Here is a 21,416-nt window from a genome sequence, read left to right as displayed (position 1 = left end):
AAGAATCTGTGGTTCTTATAAAAGCAGAACTTCAGGTACAATGGTCCCAATGTGAGGGAGTCTTGTGATTAGACAGATAGGAGGTAGGGGGTGACACATGGGCATCCCCCATTGCAAGCCAGCCCAAGAGAGTTTAGGCATTCCTCATCCACTCACATGTCTGCCATGCTGAGAGGTCAAGACCCCTAGACATGTATGGTATGCAAAAATTTTCTTCTAAGAGTAAATATTATTTTTCTGAAAACAAATTTACTTTTAGCCCTCATATGTCACCTCACCCAACATACATGTGTGTACACACACACTCCTTCCCTTCTTCCCTGTGGCTCTCATATCCCTACTTTCCTCCACATACTAGTTATGTGACCTTGAGGCAGGTTTCCTAATATCTGTGTGCCTCCATTTCCTTTTTTTTTTTTTTTGTAAAAGTGGGGATAAACAATGAGGTTTATCTCAAAGAATAAAAGGACAGAACAGATAAGAAAACTTCTGGCATGATAGGTGTTAGTCCTGATAGGTAACTTTCCTTCTTGTCATTCAAAGAATGCATATATACAGGAATAAATTCACTTATCCAGGCATTCATTCCCACAGTCCTCAAACATTTGTGATAGCCCATATTTCAGGCTCTAGGCCAATGGAGACGGGGGTTCAGGTCTTCCTTTTCATTTTGGAGAACTTAAGGCCCCTGATACTCTATTCCTGTGCTATGGAATATGAATGCTGAAAATTTCATTCATTATGTATAAGATTTTGGAAAAACTGTTAAATTACTTCACCCATTTACAAACTGTTAATTTTCAGTAGGAAAAGATTAGATTACACTGTGTGCCAACTAAACAATCCCATCTATTTTTCCCTCCTACTGAAATGTTTGTCTTCCTTTTATTGTCCTGCCTGCCTCCTCATTGTTATTCATATAGCTCTGTCACTCACAGCTCTACTTTACCACAGATTACAGAAACATCAGTTCATTAAACAAGTTCTGCCACTTTGACTGAGAAAGAAATGCCTATCTCCATGTACTGTCTACTAATAAATGGAGACAAACAAAAAACAAATACACAGGATAAATATAACTTCCGACTAATGTACTCACCCCTCTGCTGTTTGGTATGATTACATTAATATTTTATGAAATTCATTTAAAAGCAAATGTATTCATGACATATGGCCAAAGCCAGAGTAGATAAACTCCCTTTCTTCCTTGTGTTCAATATCCCAAGAGTTCCACAGACCACACTGCCTGGCAGGGCTTGCCAGAGGGCAAGTTGTATATGACATTTCAAAAGTTCCTAACACATTACTTATTTTCTTTATTTTCAACCATTAAGCAGCAAAGAATACGTGAATTTCCAATGCCAACTAAGAAAATAGCCATTTAAAATCATGGGTCTTTTATAAGCATTGAAAGAACCTGAGAATTCAAAGTAGTCCAACAATTTAAAACACCTTGGGAACAGAACACCAGAAAAATTCTCTTCCTTTTCCAGGTCTCTGACCTGGCTTGAGGAGTACTATCAGCAAGTACTTAGTACTACCACTTATGTAAGGAATTTAATCTTCTGAAGGAGATTTGAAATCACTTTATAAAATGTGGAAAAGGCCAAGATGTATTCCTTTAAATCACAATAAATACCCTGTTCTGTTTTGCTTTTACCATTTCTTTTTCTAGCACCCTTTCCACAATGCTTTCTTGACTTGGCACAGTCATTGGTGGCAGTGTCATAAGATGTTGGTTTGTACTCCCTTTTCTGAATTGTGCACTTCCCCAAATCCCAGCTTACTGGAAATGCTGCAAATGCTGTGTGTTAGTTGGGCTAGCTAGTTCCTCAGAGTTAAAATCATGTAATGTTTCAGTGTAGCCTTAAGTCTTTGTGCTGGCTAGCGACTTGTACTTACTCAGCCTAGAGTAGTTATTTGGCAACATTATTAGCCTCCATTCTCTGTACACATCTGAGCTAGGGAGTTACAAAGAGTCAAATGTCATTTCTATGCTGCAGTTCAGTCATCCATTTGTCTATCCATTCAATATTTTGATGCCACACCCTCTACCAGGTGTTGGGTTTGGAGAAATGAGTAAGACAAAATCCTTGACCTCATAGTTTAGTTTGGAAAAAGTCAAGCAAACAGTTGCAATGTTGTATCATCAATAAATATCATCAGTATAATTGTTTATTGGGTGCTTACAAGGTGCTAAGCATTGTGCTAAGTATTTTATATAATCTCACTCCAAAAGACCTGTGAGCTAGGTATTCTTCTTTTTTTCATTTTATAGATAAAGAAACATGGGCTCAGAGGGGTTTAGTTACTTGCCCAAGGTTTCACAGACAGTAAGGGGCAGACCAAGGATTCAAAGTCAGGTTAGTCTAACTGTGATGCTCTTAACCACTGCAATGCCACTCAATGTACTATGACAATTGTTTTAATAAATTAATTTAATTGCAGGTATAAGGTGAAGCAGATGTGCTGCAAAAACATGGCAGATGAGTAACAAAATACTTCTATATAATTAATTTCCCTAGAGCCACTGTATTGAGCAATTGTTGTCATTATACTATTGATCTGTGGACTGGCCAGTTGGAACAATGCCAGATGATTGACACTGTACTAGATGTATAAAGGTTACTGATGTCTATAAAACACTAGTGACCCTAGAGGTTGCCCATTTTTGATGCTTGACAATGATAACAGACAGGCTAGTTTTGTAGTCCAACCCTTGATATTTTCTGGCAGGCCAGTTCACTCTGGCTTTCTTCTTGTAGAGAGCAACCTCCTCTTTTGTGGCAGGGGTGGGGGATGGTAGCCACAATTTTGCTACCCATTAATTGAGTGTGTGTGAATTTATTACACTGCTTTGCTTTTTCAGAACTAGACGCTGAAGGCCCTCCATACCGTCAGAAAAGCTCTGCCTGCACTCCTCCCCATTCAAGTCTTCCCAGGTCCATAATGGCATTTCCAACATTTTTGGTATTCCAGAGAGCCTTCGAACACCAAGAGGTAGTTTACACTCACAGTAAACCACTGAACTGTAACCATAGATTAATCTAAAATAAGTGTTCTGAATAGGATCTAATTGAGCTATTTTATAAAAATTATGATTTCAATTCAGGTATACATTTCCAAGACATTATTGCTATTTCTTTAGAGTTGCTACAAAATTCACTGGAAAATTAAAAATTATGCCTGGGTATCGAGATATTTTAACTCACTACAGTCCTGATTGCCTCCTCTCTATGCAGATCCTTAACAAGATTTTCAGGCAGTCAACCTGAAGAGAGAACACAGATTTCTAAGGATAGCTTGGCTGAGCTGCAAGATGACCTTGGACTTATCATCAGCCCTTTTGGAAATAGAGCATAAGTTTCCAAATTTTGCACAATGAGACTCAAAATCTACCAGCAACTATCCTGCTTCTCCAGAAGGTCATAAAAACCTTTGTTTCAGACCAGCTGAAAAGTTGAGGTAGGACCTGGCTCATGTAACAAGGTAGCTAACTGAGCTTGGGTATGCCCTCAGTAATTATTCCCAATAAAATTTTTTGAGATAAAGATATAAGAATTTATAACGGACCAAACACTGGACTAATTCGGTGGGGGTGGGGAGAGACTGATCTAAATTACTAGGTTTTTTTTAAAAGACAGCAAAGTATTACATTCATTTCCCTTATACACCTTACACACAGGCGCACCATTTCTCTCCACTAATACTAGCAGCGAATATTTTAGCAGCTGATTGCCACGTCATTAGTCTTGGACTGACTTGTTTGGTGTGCACAACAGGAAATATTTTGCTTTCGCAGAATAAGAAAAGTAGGTTTATTTGCGTTCTGCTTGTTAATTTGTGTAGTTATTCAGTGTCTGGTGAGTTAATGTTCAAAAAAATATTAATTTTTATTAAAATGTTTTATTTTATGTTAACGATTACTCATTTATTTCAGCCCTTTGTATTCAGCATGTCTCTATCAAAATAAACCTACATTTCTATGAAAAAAAAAGACAGCAAAGTATTACTATTTTCAAAATATATATTAATTCAAAGTACCTATTAAATGTAAGCAAATAGAGTTCTTGCTAGGATTGTTTACATGAACAGACAAGGAACATGTGTAATTAACAGCATTATTTTTCTACAATGAACTTGGTTCTTAAATTCGGAAGGAGTTCTGCCTTAAATGGCTTTCTCATCTCCCTCTCCTCCCCCAACACTTATCTCTACCTGTCAAATCCTACTCATTTTCCAATGGTCATCTCAGTGTCACTTTGCCTGTGAAAACAACTCACTGGAATTAATTACTCCCTCCTATGTGTTCTCATAATATTGTATCTAGAATTTGATTTTCATATGCTTGCTTATTCTCTCACTCCTCCCCAAACCAAACTTTAATTTTACTATATGCCAGTTTCTGTGCTAGTGACTAAGAACACAGAGATGAACAAAACAAAACAAAACAAAACAAAATTCTCATTAACTGCTATGGAAGACCTCACATTACAATGAAGGCTAGAATGCTTGGACCATGAATCTCCTTGGGGCTTGAGGGGGCAGGTGTAGGATGGAGGGGGTCAATGGGTAAAAAAGGGGCATATATAATACTTTCAACAATAAAAATAAGTTTTTTTTTAAAAGAACTGCCTTCTTAAGAAGTACAATGCTCATAGAAGGGCAGGGTCTTGCTCTGGGAATAAGTTCTATAAGTCCTTATTTTCCAACATCTCTCATTATGGAGGAGGCATAGTCAATACAGTAGAAACACATACTGAGGGACTCTTTTCCTCCTGGGACTTCACAAGCTCCACATTTGAATGCTAAGGATAATTTATTTATATTTATTTTTTTATTTTTTTATTGTATAACCAGGAAAAGTATACTTTATTTTTTTTTACTTTTTTTTTTATTTTTTTTATTGCTTAAAGTATTACAAAGTGTATTACATATGTATCCATTTTATCCCCCCGCCCTAGACAGTCCCCTAGCCTCCCCTATACCCCAGTGTCTTATGTCCATTGGTTATGCTTATATGCATGCATACAAGTCCTTTAGTTGATCTCTTACCCCCCTACCTCCTGCCCCCCAACCCTCCCCGGCCTTCCCGCTGCAGTTTGACAATCTGTTTGAGGCAGCTCTGCCTCTGTATCTATTATTGTTCAAAAGTTTATAATGGTCTCTATTATCCATGAATGAGTGAGATCATGTGGTATTTTTCCTTTATTGACTGGCTTATTTCACTTAGCATAATGCTCTCCAGTTCCATCCATGACGTTGCAAATGGTAAGAGTTCCTTCCTTTTTAGAGCAGCATAGTATTCCATCGTGTAGATGTACCACAGTTTTCTAATCCATTCATCTACTGATGGGCACTTAGGCTGTTTCCAGATCTTAGCTATGGTGAATTGTGCTGCTATGAATATAGGGGTGCATATATCCTTTCTGATTGGTGTTTCTGGTTTCTTGGGATATATTCCTAGAAGTGGGATCACAGGGTCAAATGGGAGTTCCATTTTCAGTTTTTTAAGGAAACTCCATACTGTCTTCCATAGTGGCTGCACCAGTCTGCATTCCCACCAGCAGTGCACAAGTGTTCCTTTTTCTCCACATCCTCTCCAGCACTTGTCGTTTGTTGATTTGTTGATGATAGCCAGTCTGACAGGTGTGAGATGGTACCTCATTGTTGTTTTGATTTGCATCTCTCGGATGATTAGTGACTTTGAGCATGTTTTCATATGTCTCTTGGCTTTCTGAATGTCCTCTTTTGAAAGGTGTCTATTTAGGTCCTTTGCCCATTTTTTGATTGGATTGTTTATCTTCCTTTTGTTAAGTTGTATGAGTTCCCTATAAATTTTGGAGATTAGGCCCTTATCAGATATGTCATTGGCAAATATGTTTTCCCACACAGTGGGTTTTCTCGTTGTTTTGTTGATGGTTTCTTTTGCTGTGCAGAAGCTTTTTATTTTGATGTAGTCCCATTTGTTCATTTTTTCTTTAGTTTCAAGTGCCCTAGGAGCTGTATCAGTGAAGAAATTGCTTCGGCATATGTTTGAGATTTTGTTGCCTTTGGATTCTTCTAGAATTTTTATGGTTTCCTGTTGTACATTTAAGTCCTTTATCCATTTTGAGTTTATTTTTGTGTATGGTGTAAGTTGGTGGTCTAGTTTCATTTTCTTGCATATATCTGTCCAATTTTCCCAACACCATTTATTGAAGAGACTATCTTGGCTCCATTGTATGTTCTTGCCTCCTTTGTCAAATATTAATTGAGCATATTGGTTCGGGCCGATTTCTGGGCTCTCTATTCTATTCCATTGATCTATATGCCTATTCTTGTGCCAGTACCAGGCAGTTTTGAGAACAGTGGCTTTGTAATACATCTTGATATCTGGTATTGAGATCCCACCTACTTTGTTCTTTTTCAGGATTGCTGCAGCTATTCGGGGTCTTCTTTTATTCCAGATGAATTTTTGGAAAGTTCGTTCTAGATCTCTGAAGTATGCCATTGGTATTTTAATGGGAAGTGCGTTGAATTTATAGATTGCTTTGGGTAGTATGGACATTTTAATGATGTTGATTCTACCAATCCATGAACACGGTATGTTCTTCCATCTGTTTATGTCTTCCTCTATATCTTTTTTCAACGTCCTGTAGTTTTCTGAGTAGAGGTCTTTTACCTCTTTAGTTAAGTTTATTCCTAGGTAGCTTAATTTTTTTGGTGCAATGGTAAACGGGATTGTTTTTATAATCTCTCTTTCTGAAAGTTCACTATTGGTGTATAGAAATGCCTCAGATTTCTTGGGGTTAATTTTGTATCCTGCTACATTTCCAAATTCATGTATTAAGTCTAGTAGCTTTTTGATGGAATCTCTAGGGTTTTGAATGTATAATATCATGTCGTCTGCAAATAAGGACAGTTTTACTTCCTCTTTTCCAATTTGGATGCCTTTTATTTCTTCTTCTTGCCGAATTGCAATGGCTAACACTTCCAGTACTATGTTGAACAGGAGTGGTGAGAGGGGGCATCCCTGTCTTGTTCCTGTTCTTAGGGGAAATGGTGTTAGTTTTTGTCCGTTGAGTATGATGTTGGCTGTGGGCCTGTCATATATGGCTTTTATTATGTTGAGGTATGATCCTTCTACTCCCACCTTGCTGAGAGTTTTTATCAAAAATGGGTGTTGAATTTTGTCAAATGCTTTTTCTGCATCAATTGATATGACCATGTGGTTTTTTTCTTTCAATTTGTTTATGTGATGTATCCCGTTTATTGATTTGCGGATATTGTACCATCCTTGCATCCCTGGGGTAAATCCAACTTGGTCATGGTGTATGATCTTTCTGATGTACTGCTGGATCCGATTTGCTAAGATTTTGTTGAGGATTTTGGCATCTATGTTCATGAGGGATATTGGCCTGTAATTCTCTTTCATTGTGTTGTCTTTACCTGGTTTTGGTATTAGGGTGATGCTGGCTTCATAGAATGAGCTTGGAAGTGTTCCTTCCTCTTGAGTTTTTTGTAGTAGTCTGAGGAGGATAGGTTTTAGTTCTTCCTTGAATGTTTGGTAAAACTCCCCTGTGAAGCCGTCTGGTCCGGAGCTTTTGTTTGATGGAAGCTTTTTGATGACTGCTTCCATTTCTTCCATAGTTATTGGCCTGTTGAGATTTTTAGATTCTTCCTGATTGAGTTTTGGAATGTTGTATTTTTCTAGGAATTTGTCCATTTCCTCCAGGTTGTCTAGTTTGTTGGAGTAGAGCTGTCCATAGTATTTTTTAACAATCATTTGTATTTCTGTGGGGTCTGTTGTTATTTCGCCTCTATCGTTTCTGATTTTATTTATTTGGGTCCTCTCTCTCTGCTTCTTGGTGAGTCTGGCTAGAGGTTTGTCAATCTTGTTTATCCTTTCAAAGAACCAGCTCTTGGTTTCATTGATTTTCTGTATTGTTTTTTTGGTCTCTATGTCATTTATTTATGCTCTAATCTTTATTATCTCCTTCCTTTTGCTCACTCTGGGGTTTTCTTGTTGCTCTCTTTCTAATTCTTTGAGTTGTAGAGTTAGATGATTTACTACCATTTTTTCTTGTTTTTTGAGATAGGCCTGTAGAGCTATAAACTTCCCTCTCAGGACTGCTTTCATTGTGTCCCATAGGTTTTGGATTGTTGTGTTTTCATTGTCATTAGTTTCCAGGATGTTTTTAATTTCTTCTTTGATCTCATTGGTAAGCCAATCAATATTTATGAATGCTAAGGATAATTTAATTGAGGGAAAAATAAAGGAAGCAGCACGAAATATTGAAAGGGTACCCCTTAATTGGTCTATCCTTGGGTTTAGCTGGTATGATGGGCAGAACAATGATTCCTAAACAGAAGGCTTAACATTTTTTGGTGCATCTTTCCATGTGAAATCTAACATTAGTCTTATTTGACTAGCTTGGAAAAGGAAACATCCTTTCAGGAAAGAAAGCCAGTAGCCAGAGGAGACCTCCTAATCTGCCATCATTGTGGATTAACTTTATTGAAAAGCAGCTGTACAAAACACCATTTTCGATGAAAGGAAGCTCCACACCACACCCTAGAGATGGTTTGTCTCTGCTCCCCATTCAATGAATATAATAAGCCAGGCATTATTCTGATGACAACTATGAGTCTAACAGACTCAGCATCCATGTTAATATGGATTTGAGCTCTGGGGGAAGACAAGGAAGCTTATCTATCATTTGTTTTAATCAAGGCCAAAAGACTTTTCTATTATTACAGATAGGCCAGAGAAGACATGAAGAAAAGTTTATTGGCTTAATAGGAAATCTCACAAGGGACAGAAAAATAGCTGAATTATGATGCCATCAATGGTGACCTCAGGGAACAATTCCATGTGGCTCATTGCAGCTTTTTCCATTTTAAGGAATTTTGATGGGTAGGAAGAGAATTGGGGAGATGTTTTATCCTGTTCAGTTGTTAAAACATCCTATCCTATCTAATAAAAGAGAAACATGGTAATTAGCCATACCTCTGCTACCCTTCCCATTGGCTAATCAGGCGATATGCAAATTAACTGCCAGCCAAGATGGCGGCCGGCAGCCAGGCAGCTGGAAGCTAACATGAGGCTTGCTTGCTTCAGTGACGGAGGACTCCAATGTTCCCCGCCTGCCTCTGCCGGCCTCTGAGCTTGCAGTTTGAAACATTGTTACAAATATAGAAGCTAAACAAAACCCCAGAAACCTGCTTTCAGCCAGCTGGGATCTCAAAGCTGGAGTTGAAACAGTGTTTTGATTATAGAACCCAAACAAACCAGATATCTGCTTTCAGCAGCCGAGGCCTAAGAGCTGGAGCCAAGCCTCAGAGCTAAAGCTGGCCCAGAATAAAAAAAAAAGAAAAAAAAGGAAAAAAGGAGCGGTTGGGAGCTTCAGTCACCCACCAGCCTGAAAACAGCCCTCAGCCCCTCACCCAGACTGGCCAGGCACCCCAGTGGGGACCCCCACCCTGAAGGGTGTGTGACCAGCTTCAAACAGCCATCATCCCCTCATCCAGGCTGGCCAGGCACTCCAGTGGGGACCCCCAACCTGATCCAGAACACCTTTCAGGGCAAACCAGCCAGCCCCCACCCGTGCACCAGGCCTCTATCCTATATAGTAAAAGCGTAATATGCCTCCCAGCACCGGATCAGCGAGCCGTGAGGCCTCCCAGCACCGGGATCAGCGTGACATGGGACAGCACCCAAACCCCCTGATCGCCCTGCGGCTCTGTGTGGCAGGGGGTGGGGCCACAACCTCCCTATCTGCCCTGCTCTGTTCGTGACAGGGGAAGGTGCCCCAACCCCCTGATCAGCCCTGCTCTGTGCCTGCTAGTGGGGAGCTCCCCAACCCCCTGATCACCCTGAGGCTCTGTTTGTGACAGGCTGCAGTGCCCCAGCCCCCTGATCGGCCCTGCTCTGTGTGTGACAGGGTGCGGAGCCCCAACCCCCTGATTGGCCCTGCTGTGTGTGTGATAGGGTGCGGCGCCCCAACCCCCTGATCGGCCCTGCTCTGTGTGTGATGGGGTAGAGCCATAACCTCCCCATTGGCCCTGCCCTGAGTGTGACAGTGGCGGCGCCCCAACCCCCTCATCAGCCCTGCTCTGTGGGTGATAGAGGGCGAAGCCCCAACCGCCCCCCACGGGCCCTGCTCTGTGTATGACAGGGTAGAGCCATAACCTCCCCATCGGCTCTGCCCTGAGTGTGACAGGGTGCAGCGCCCCAACCCCCTGCTCTGCCCTGCTCTGTGCGTGACAGGGGGCGGTGCCCCAACTCCCCTATCGGCCCTACTCTGTTAGTGACAGGGGGGAGCTCCTCAACCCCCTGATGGGCCCTGCTCTGTGCGTGACAGGGGGGAGCTCCCCAACCCCCTGATCGACCCTGCTGTGTGCGTGCAGGGTAAGGAGCCCCAACCCCCCTGATGCGCCCTGCTCTGTGCGTGACAGGGGGCAGCGCTCCAACCCCCTGATTGGCCCTGCTCTGTACGTGACAGGGGGTGGCGCCACAACCTCCCCATCGACCCTGCCTTGAGTGTGACAGGGGGCGGTGCCCCAACCCCCTAATCGGCCCTACCCTGAGCGTGACTGAGGGTGGCATCGCAACCTCCTGATCCGCCCTGCTCTGTGCATGACAGGGGGCAGCGCCCCAACTCCCCAATCGGCCCTGCTCTGAGCCCAACCAGGAGCTGCACCTAGGGATTGGGCCTGCCCTCTGCCACCTGGGAGCAGGTCTAACCCAGCAGGTCGTTATCTCCTGAGGGGTCCCAGACTGCGAGAGGGCACAGGCCGGGCTGAGGGACCCCCCTCCTCCCCCGAGTGCACAAATTTTTGTGCACCGGGCCTCTAGTTACTTAATAAAGATTGCAGGGACCCTGTTCCCCAGACTTTGGCAAGAAGAAAGGTAAGCAATATTAGAGTATGGTGCCAATTTTCCATTTCTTAGAAACCACTGCATTTATAGGGAATAGTCATTAGCACTGTCGACATACACTGTTCTTTTCACCTGCCATTATCCAGTGCTTCTCCAGGGGGGAAAAATGCACTGCTGCATTCATTATACTTACTGTTATTAAGAATACACATGAGCCATAATTCAACTTTTTGTGAGCTATATATCACATGTGAACTTAAAACACAGACAAATTCATTGAGAGACTACTGTGAGCCAGACATCATTCTAAGACTTTACATGTATTAACTCATTAATCCTCATAACAACACTGTGACAAAGGGGCTATTATTATCTCTATTTTATAGATAAGGAAACTGCGACATAGAGCGGTAACTTCTAAAAGTTACACAGCTACTTAATGGCAAAGCAGGGATTTACTTGAACCTACACAGTATAGATTCAGAGCCCATGTTCTAATATTGGTCAAACTGTCTTTCTAAAATATTACAGAGAGGAGAAAAATGAGTTCGCACATACCTCAAGTGATTTTATGTGTGGCTTTACAAAGCATGTCCCAGTCTAGTCTAGCTATATTGCCACATGTACTTTTAAGACAAGAAGGACACTACTGAACTAAATATCAATATTTCTAAGACCAGGTTTTCAAGAAGTCAGTAAGTTTTCCTGAAGCATATCATAGCTCAAAGGTCACTGGATCACAAGGTTGAAGGGTATGCTGAGAAGCCATTTCTTCATAGTCCTTAAGAAAACAAGATGTTAACAAAGGGGGCTAGTCACCTACAGCTCATGGTATGAATTATAGCTTGATGAAACAGTTCTTTGCCTCTGCTACATATAGAATCCAAGCTCCTTTTATTTCTCCACCCATTTCTCTTGCACATATTTTTTTCTTTATGTTTGGCTGCTTTTATACCTGTTTCAAAGCTTTCAATGTAATCATGTTTCTTAATTTATTATGAAGATTATTATGTATCATTGTTGCCTATCCTACCTTACCCTCATTATAACCTACAAGAATTCAATATCTAGTCTGGAATTGTGAAGTTATTTTTGGGGGGACGGGAGTTGCTAACTATATAACCAAATGGCACAACAAAGTGGTATCACTCTAGACCTGTTTCTCAGCTTTTCTGTGCTTATGAATAACCTGGTGAATATGTTAAAATGCAGCTTTTGAGTCAGTATGTCTGGGCTGGGGCCTGAGATTCCAGATTCTCAACAACTCCCAGGTTATGCAGAGCACATTTTGAGTAGCAAGGTCCTAGACTGGCCTGATCCTGTCATGCTTTAAAGTAGGAACATAATTAAATGAATCTGGGAAGATTAATATTTAGGATGTTTACAAAGCATGCCAGGTTTCCTGAGATGGTAATTCCTTAATAAATGTCTTCACAAATCCATTTCAATGGTCAATTGCTCTGACAGTCCAGGAATAGTTTTTGTGTGTCTAAACTATAAACCCTTCAGGTACTGGGCATTTTTTTTCTGATTTCATCTTTATTGGAGATAGATTTAGGGACACCATGACCATTCTCGTATGGGTTAACTTGTTTAAAAAAATATGAAAAGTTACCAAATGTTTCTTTCCTTCCTTTTAGGAATCTAAAATTTTTGGGATGTCTCAGTCAGTTCTTATTCCAGCTCCATGTTTATTTGCCTCCTCTAAGAAATCCATATATTTAGAGAAGTTGTATAATTCTTGTCAAATCCTGTTGTTTAAATGTTCAATGAGCATGCCATGCCTCAGATATACCCCCAACTTGCTCATAGGGCAATAGGGAATACACCAGTAACTACTGGCCACTCAGCCTTGATAAAGCTCATGTTACAAAAAATGCACACTCTAGGCAGAATCTAGTAAATGTCAACATCAAAACAAAGTGTCATACTGTTATATTTATGACCACATGGTCAATAAAAAGAAACACTTGTGAGGTGATTAAAATAGCATACCAGGTAAAATTGGTTGTCCAGCAATTCCCAGTGGTGCCATTCCAAGGTTATTCATTGCTGTGGCCCATGCAGTTGGATCAGACATAGGTAGTGTCATTGCAGTGGAATCCATGTTCACAGTTCTATTATTATCACCTAAAAAGAAATGACAAGCAAAATAATTTGTTGTATTACGGTTTCACTGTCTAGATTACTTATCAATGTACACTCTGGAAAACTGTTTACAGAAATTGATCATGGAAAAATGGTGGGTAAGGCCTTAATTCCAGCTCTTTACAAGAGTTAAAATATGTAATACTATTCGTAATACTTTAAGCAATAAAACAAAATTAAAAAAAAAGAGTTAAAACAATGTAGCTTGAACTGGCAGAAGTCATAGAATCTAAAAACAGTTTACCAGATGGCATTTTAGTGTGTTTCTTTCTCTTTTCTCCTCTCTCCTCTCTTCACTCCCTCTATCCCTCTTTCTCTTTCCTTCTTTCCTCCTGTTTTTTTTTTTTTAAATAAAGACTTTTTTAAAAGCAGTTTTAGGTTCACAGCAAAATTGAAGGGAAGGTAGAGGAATTTCACATATAACCCTTACTCCCACATATATATAACTGTCCCCATTATCAACATCCTCCACCAGAGTGGTATACCGGTTACAACCGATGAACCTATATTGACACATCATAATTACCCATAAGCACTACAGGGTTCACACTGATGTACATTCTCTGGGTTTGGACAAATGTTCATCATCATAAGTATGATACAGAATATTTTCACTTCCCTAAAAATCCTCTGCTTATCCATTCTTCCCCATCCTGGCAACCATTGATCTTCTTCACTGTCTCCATAGTTTTGCCTTTTCTAGAATGTCATATTGTTGGAATGGTGCAGTATATAGCCTTTCCAGATAGGCTTTTTCAACTTAATAATATACATTTAAGATTCCTCCATGTCTTTTCATGGCTTGATAGCTCATTTCTTTTTAGTGTTGAATAATATTCCATTTCTGGATATATCATATTTTATTTATCCATTAATCTCCTGAAGAACATTGTGGTTGCTTCCAAGTTTTGGCAATTATGAATAAAACTGCTGTAAACATTTGTGTGCATGTTTTTAGGTGGGCATAAATTTTCAACTCCTTTGGGTAAATACGAAGCAGCACAATCACTAGATCATGTGGTAAGAGCATGTTTAGTTTTATAAAAAACTGTCAGCCTTTCTTCCAAAGTAGCTATACCATTTTGCATGTCCACCAGCAATAAATGAGAATTCCTGCTGCTCCATATTCTCACCAGTATTTAGTGTCAGTGTTCTGAATTTTGGACATTCTTATAGGTATGCAGTGGTAACTCATTTTAATTTGCATTTCCCTGATGACATATGATGTGGAGCATCTTTTCATATGCTTATTTTCCATCTGTATATCTTCTTTGGTGAGGTGTCTATTAAAGTCTTTGGCTAGTTTTTAATCAGGCTGTTTTTTTTTTATCGTTGAGTTTTAGGAGTTCTTTGTATAATTTAGATAACAGTCTTTTGTCAGATGTGTATATTGCAAATATTTTCTCCCATTATGTGGCTTGTTTTTTCATTCTCTTTCATGGAGAAAAATATTTAATTTTGATTAATTCCATCTTATCAATTATTTCTTTGATGGTATATCTAAAAAGTCATCACCATATCTATGGCCACCTAGATTTTATCCTCTGTTATCTTCCAGGAGTTTTATAATTTTGTGTTTTACATTTAGGTCTTCAATCCACTTTGAATTAATTTTTGAGAAGGGTATAAGGTCTGTGTCTAAATTATTTTATTTTGCATGTGGATGTCCAGTTGTTTAGTAGTATTTGTTGAAAATACTATTTTTACTTAACTGTATTGCATTTGATCCTTTGTCAAAGGTCAGATGACTATTTCTGGAGGTCTGTTTCTGGGTGCTATATTCTGTTCCATTGACCTATTTATTCCTTCACTAATCCCACAATGTCTTGATAAGTGTAACTTTGTAGTAAAATTTGAAGTTCGGTAGTATCTTCAAATTTTGGACATTCTTATAGGAATGGACAGTTTGGACAGTATTCCAAGTTTGTTCTCCTTCAATACTGTGTTAGCCATTCTGGGTCCTTTGTCCCTCCATACAAATTTCAGAATCAATTTATTGATATCTACAAATTAACTTGTTTGGATTTTGATTAAAATTATATTGAATCAGTTAGGAAGAAATGACATATTGCCAATATGGAGTCCTCCTACCCACAAATATTAAATATCTCTCTGTTTGATTTTCATATGCTTGCTTATTCTCTCACTCCTCCCCAAATCAAACTTTGATTTTACAATATGGCAGTTTCTGTGCTAGTGACTAAGAATACAGAGATGAAAACAAACAAACAAAAAAACCTCATTAACTACTATTGAAGAACTCACAATACAATGAGGGACATGGCATATAAACAACCAATACAAATTATTGAATAAGTGCTGTAATAAAACTATGAGTAAAGTGCTTTGGGAACAGAGGAGTAATTAAATCTGCTGGAATGGGTTTGGATGTATGTGTTTGGGGTTGGAGGTGGGTAGGTGGAGGAGATGAGGAATGCCAGGAAAGCCTAGACTGGCAAAGAATCATTTGGAATGAATCTTTAAGGAGCAATAGGATTTTCCTCTAGGTAGTGAACAGAGGATTAGTGTTGCAGTGCATTTCAGGAAGCAAGAACAACTGAACATTTATCATAGACTACCTTGAATTATAATTATTGGATACATGTCTCTCTTCTGCTAGCCTGCCTGCTCCTTTAGATCCTTGTAATTCTTTGTATTTCTGTGGTGTTGATTGTTAGTTCTTCTCTTTTGCTTATGATTTTATTTAGATCAAGGACTGGGTATTGGGCATTTTTCTTCTCCCATTTATTGGTTCAGTGTCTGGTATACAGTAGGTAGTCAAGAAATATTTGAATAAATGAATAAAGAAAATCAACTTACATTAATTTGGGGCACAATAAGCAATCTATGCAACAAAACTCATTGATTATTTGTGTACCTTTTTATAATGATAAATTGTCCTAAAAGGAATGGTATAATTGCTAAACTGATTCTCTCTCTAGGACAACTGAATTTACTAGTAGGAATTTACTTAGAGTCAAAACCAGGAATAGATTCACCCAACTAATAATTCAGTTTAATATCATTAGCTATAATATTTTTCTCATAGACATAGTCATACATATAAGCAAACTTGTAAATTTTACTTTCAAAGATAAATCCCAGGTGATCATCTCTGGAAGCAATCTAGACTTAAGAAGGTTTGCACTAACAAAACATGCTATGTTAAACATCTGTTTGGAATCATCAATTAACGGTGGAAAAGTTAAGTCCTGGCCTGATTCACTTTCCAGACTAAAAATGGACATCTAGCAATTTATTTGTTTGATAAAAGTATTTCCATGTCATTAAATGAAGAGATTTCTCTTATTCCCATGAGTTTTACACTCACTGTCAGTAGCCAAGAATATTCAGAAGGCAAGTGCTAGTGGTTGATAAATGGTCTTCAAAATACCTCACTGAAGTCTGAAGAAAATATTCTGCTATCCAGGTTCTCTTATTTAACTTGTGTGGTAACCCCTCAAGAGATCACAGGTTCTAGAGTGGTTGTGAATAAGTGCCTTCTAGGTAAGTTGACTGAAGATATGGCACTTTGGAACAAAAGTTCATTAGCACCAAAATAATAAAAGATGTGGAAATGATCATCCATTTTATGTTGGTATCACTCCATAACTATTAAATCCCTTCCACTCCATTGTTTATGCTTAACTGATTAACCAGGCAATTACTGTCAAAGTTATTTGATCTTGAAGAACACACACACACACACACACACACATACACACACACACACAATGTTTCCTTTATTTCCTTTAAAACAAGTTTAGACATTTAAACAATATTCTGGGAATTTCCTAGGGGCTAGGGAAGAAAATGTATCGATTTTAGAATGGTTAAAAGGTAAATGAATTCTTTAAAAATAATTCTAAATAATACATCAGTCATTTTTCAAGACAGTGGTAGAGTGGGTGGATCTTAGATTCAACTTCTCCCAGGACCAAATTGGAAATACATCTAAATTAAAGAACAATCATCCTGAATAACCAACTAAAGACCAGCTGAATTGTGGCTGGGTAGCTCAGTTAGAGCATCATCCTGATATGCCAAAGTTGTGGGTTTGATCTCTAATCTGGGCACATATAAGAAGCAACCAATGAATGCATAAATAAGTGGAACAAAAAATTGATTAGATGTTTCTACTTCTCTCTACTTCTCAAGTCAATAAATAAAAATTTAAGAGAAAAAAAAAGACTAGCTGAAGAGGAGTTTTATAACCAAGGATTTACAGAAGAAGCCACATGGAGATTATCAAGAAGGGCAGAGATGTGAAAAGGGCTGGCCCCACTTCCATGGGAAGTGGCTGAGGTTTCAAAGGGATATCTCACCTACAGGGGAGTTACCTCTGAAAAGTGTGGAGCCTAAACCCCATGTTAGGCTCCCCAGCCAAGAGGACCAGAACTGGGAAGAGGTGCCTAGATAACATCTGTCTGTAAAAAGCAGTGGGGTTTCTGTCCACTAAGGAGACATGGAATCCACTGGAGACACATGCATCCTCTTGAAGGGCCAATGTAAAAAATCTCCTTCACAGTCACTCATTCTGGACTCTGGCAGAGAGAGAGGGTGGTGTGGACTAGAATTACCTGAGAGTCTAAAAGAGCTATATGAAATGGAGGCAAGTGATTTATCAGATATGCAGTTCAAATTAATGGTAATAAGAATGCTCATGCAACTTAGTGAGAACTACAACAGCATGAAAAATTACATGGAAACCATGATAAAGAACCAGTCAGAAATGAAGAACACCATATGTGACAATAATACACATGAAGGAATGAAAAGTAGCTTGGATGAAGCAGAGGATCTAATCAGTGATTTGGAAGACTAGGTAGGAAAAAACCACCCAATCAGTGCAGCAAAAAGAAAAAAAGGATGAAAAAGAATGAGGACAGTTTAAGGGCATTTTGGGACAACATGAGACTTAACAAACAATATCCACATAACAGGGTTACCAGAAGGAGAAGAGAGAGAACAAGGGATCAAGAATTTATTTGAAGAAATAATGACTGAAAACTTTCCTAACCTGGTGAAGGAAAAAGACATACAAGTCCAGAAAGCGCAGAGTCCTAAACAAGACGGACTCAAAGAGTCCCACCCCAAGACACTTCATAATTAAAGTGGCAAAGTTAAAAACAAAGAGAGAATCTCAAAAGCAGCAAGATAAAAGCAGCGAATTACAGTGGAACCTCAGTTCACAAACTTAATTCATTCTGGAAGGCTGTTTAAGAGTGATTTGTTTGAAAACTGAATTATTTTTCCCCCATTAGGAAAAAATGTATATTGAATTAATCTGTTCCAGACCCACAAATGATTCTGTGTTTTAACCTTTCTTATTTACAGTACACATCTAGTGTACTGTTTAATCTATACATAAATACTTTAAAAACAAAAGGACATGAAATGTAAATGAAAATTTGACAAAAAGGAAATGAAGTGAACACTAAAAAATGGAAATTTATGTAAATACTAAAACTTATCTTTAATGTTGAGAACTATTGATGACTGATTATGGAGAGGAAGGATAGAGGGATGGAAGGATGTTATTGTTTGGAAGGGGAGTCCTCTTCCATAAAAATGTCAGGTAGCTGTTTTTCTGGGGTTATTTCTCTCTTTTGTCTGTACTGCACTAGAACTTGTTTCAGGTTCACTAGGCCTCTGTCTTACTAAAAACCTATCCATTGATGTTTGTTTTGCCTGCATTTTAACACCTGCCTGAAATGAAAAACTGCATTGTCATTGAACAAGTTTATCACACAGTTCACTGCTTCGTTGTCAAGGTGATATTCTCAACAAAAGTTTGCATTTCTCTTCCTTTCCCATACATTTCTTTGATTAGTAAAGTAGGAATATCCTCCCTTTCCTCCTCCTCCTCTGAAGAGAGCTTCTCAGCTGCCATCTGTTGTTGCTCCCACTGAAGGTCTTAGAGTTCTGTGGTGGTCATTTCAGTGTTGTGGTCCTCCATGAATTCCTCCACATCATCATCCTCCACCTCCAAGCACCTAGACTTGCCCAGAAACACAATATCCTCAATATGAGACACAGGCTCATCCTCAAAACCCTCAAAGTCTCTTTCAGCCACAGATTCAGGCCACAATTTCTTTCAGGTTGAATGCATGGTCCTGGAAGATGCTTCCCCCATGCTTTGACTACGAGCCTCAAGCAAGTGAGGATATTTAAATATTCCTTCCAGAATTCCCTGAGGGTTAAATTAGTTTCAGAGGTCACCTCAAAACACCTCTCTTTTGTAGATATTCTTAAAATTAGAAATGACTTGCTGGTCCATGGGCTGGATGAGAGGAATTGTGTTAGGTGGTAAGAACCTAACAGTGATGAAGCTGTACTCCTCCACCAACTCGGCCTCTGAGCCTGGAGGTGGGCAGGAGCAATGTCCATTACAAGAAATGCCTGACTGACAGTTGTTTTTCCTGGAAGTATTTCTTCATACTTGGGCAAATACTTCAATAAAACATTGCCTGGCTACCCAAGCTTTGATATTACCCCTTCAAATCACATTTAACTTGTTCCAAGATATTATTTTTCTTGAAAAGTTGTGGGTTTTCAGAATGGTAGACGAGTAGAAGGTTCAATTTAAAGTCCCCACTCACATTTCCACACAACAATGACATCAGCCTGTCCTTCACTGGCTTGTATCCTGGCAATGACTTCTCCTCCTGTGTGACATAGGACCTCTTTGGCATTTTCTTCCAGAAGATGTCTTACTCATCACAATTGAACACTTGTTGGGGGAAAAAATCCCTTGGCCTCTATGTAGTTTTGACATTCTATAACAAAATAATCAGCAGGTACTTTGTTAGAACTGGCAGCATCCCTGTGCTTCATTACCTTATGAATGCCACTCCTTTTTCTTAAATTTATAGAACCACCCCCTACTAGCCTTAATCAAATCATTTTCAGCACTCATTCCAGGGGTGTCATTCAGGGGGCCAGCATGCAACACTTTCGCTATTTCACATATCATTGCATCTGAAATGCTATCACCAGTTAACTGCTTTTCATTTATCCAAATCAACAATTTTTCTATCTCTTCAATTGCTTGTGATAATTGCTTTGTGAGCTCTTTCAGAGCCTTAGCAGCACAGGCATTTTTGATGGTCTCTTTATATTTTAAAATTGTGCTAATCATCAATTTTGCCATGCCATACTCAGCTGCCAGAGCAGACACATGAACAATTCTATCATACTTGGTGATTATTTATTTTTTAAGCTCTATCATTGTTCTCACAACTTTTCTTTTTACTTTGCTGCTATCACCAACTTCCTTAGGACACATTGTGACTTATTATACAAATTTATTAATAATAAGCAGCAACAAAAGCAAAAAAAAAGGGAAAATATACACAACACAATTTCCTGAGATATTAACAACATAAGGTTTAGAGGTAAATGAACTCATACTCATGCATTCACTCCTTTGTTTGTCACCTGAAAGATGCATCACTGATAACATGGGTATCAGCATGAAAGGTTTGTCGGATTGAGAACTGAAGTTTTGTTCAACAACCATTTTTTCCATGAAAAACTTGGTCAAGACCAGAACTGTTTGAATGGGAGATGTTGCAGAACTGAGGTTTGATTCTACTTACAAGGGAGCTCCCACAATACAGCCAGGTGACTTCTCAACAGAAACATTTCAGGCCAAAATGAATTAGCATGAAATGTTCAAAGTGATGAAAAGCAAGGACCTACAACCAAGACTACTTTACCCAGCAAGGCTATCATCTAAAATTGAAGGAGAAATGAAGAGCTTCCCAGAGAAGGAAAAGCCAAAGAAGTTTGTTACCAGTAAAACACTATTACAAAAAAAAAATGTTAAAGGGTCTGCTTTAAAAAGTAGGAGTAGTAGTAGTAGAAACAGAGGAAAAGAGTTAAAAGAATAAACTGGCAATAAATACAAACCTATCAGTAATCACTTTAAACGTAAATACCTTAAGTGCTCCAATCAAAAGACATAGACTAGCTGAATGGATAAGAAATCAAGACCTATATATGCTGTCTACAAGAGACCCACCTCAGAATGAAAGATATACATAGACTAACAGTAAAGGAATGAAAAAAATATTTCATGGAAATGGAAATGAAATAAAAAATTGGGGTAGAAATACTTATAGCTGACAAAATAAAACAAAGGCTATGTTAAGAGACAATGAAGAACACTGCACAATCATAAAAGGAGCAATATAATTCTGGTAAGCATTTATGTACCCAACATAAGAGCACCTCAATATGTAAAGCAAACCTTGATGGACATAAAAGGAGATATTGAGAGTAATACAGTCATAGTATGGGATTTTAACACCCCATTTACATCAATGGATAGATCTTCCAGACAGAAAATCAACAAGGAACAAATGATGGCCTTAAATGACACACTAGATCAGATGGATTT

General features: G+C 38.9%; 1 protein-coding gene across 7 annotated transcripts in view; it reads right to left on the bottom strand.

Moving 5' to 3' along the window:
- Positions 1-21,416, bottom strand: part of ENOX2 (ecto-NOX disulfide-thiol exchanger 2) — a 317,249-nt gene that overhangs the window by 65,242 nt on the left and 230,591 nt on the right. For all 7 annotated transcript variants that reach the window (XM_059680440.1, XM_059680444.1, XM_059680439.1 and 4 more), the window contains one exon: positions 12,860-12,994. In XM_059680440.1, coding sequence (XP_059536423.1) covers positions 12,860-12,994 — 135 coding nt within the window. The remainder of the gene's footprint in view (positions 1-12,859; positions 12,995-21,416) is intronic.

This window comes from Myotis daubentonii, chromosome X (genome assembly GCF_963259705.1).
Source record: "Myotis daubentonii chromosome X, mMyoDau2.1, whole genome shotgun sequence".
Taxonomy (NCBI): domain Eukaryota; kingdom Metazoa; phylum Chordata; class Mammalia; order Chiroptera; family Vespertilionidae; genus Myotis; species Myotis daubentonii.
Note: the sequence above shows the minus strand (reverse complement) of the source record. Positions and strands in the feature narration are given on the sequence as shown.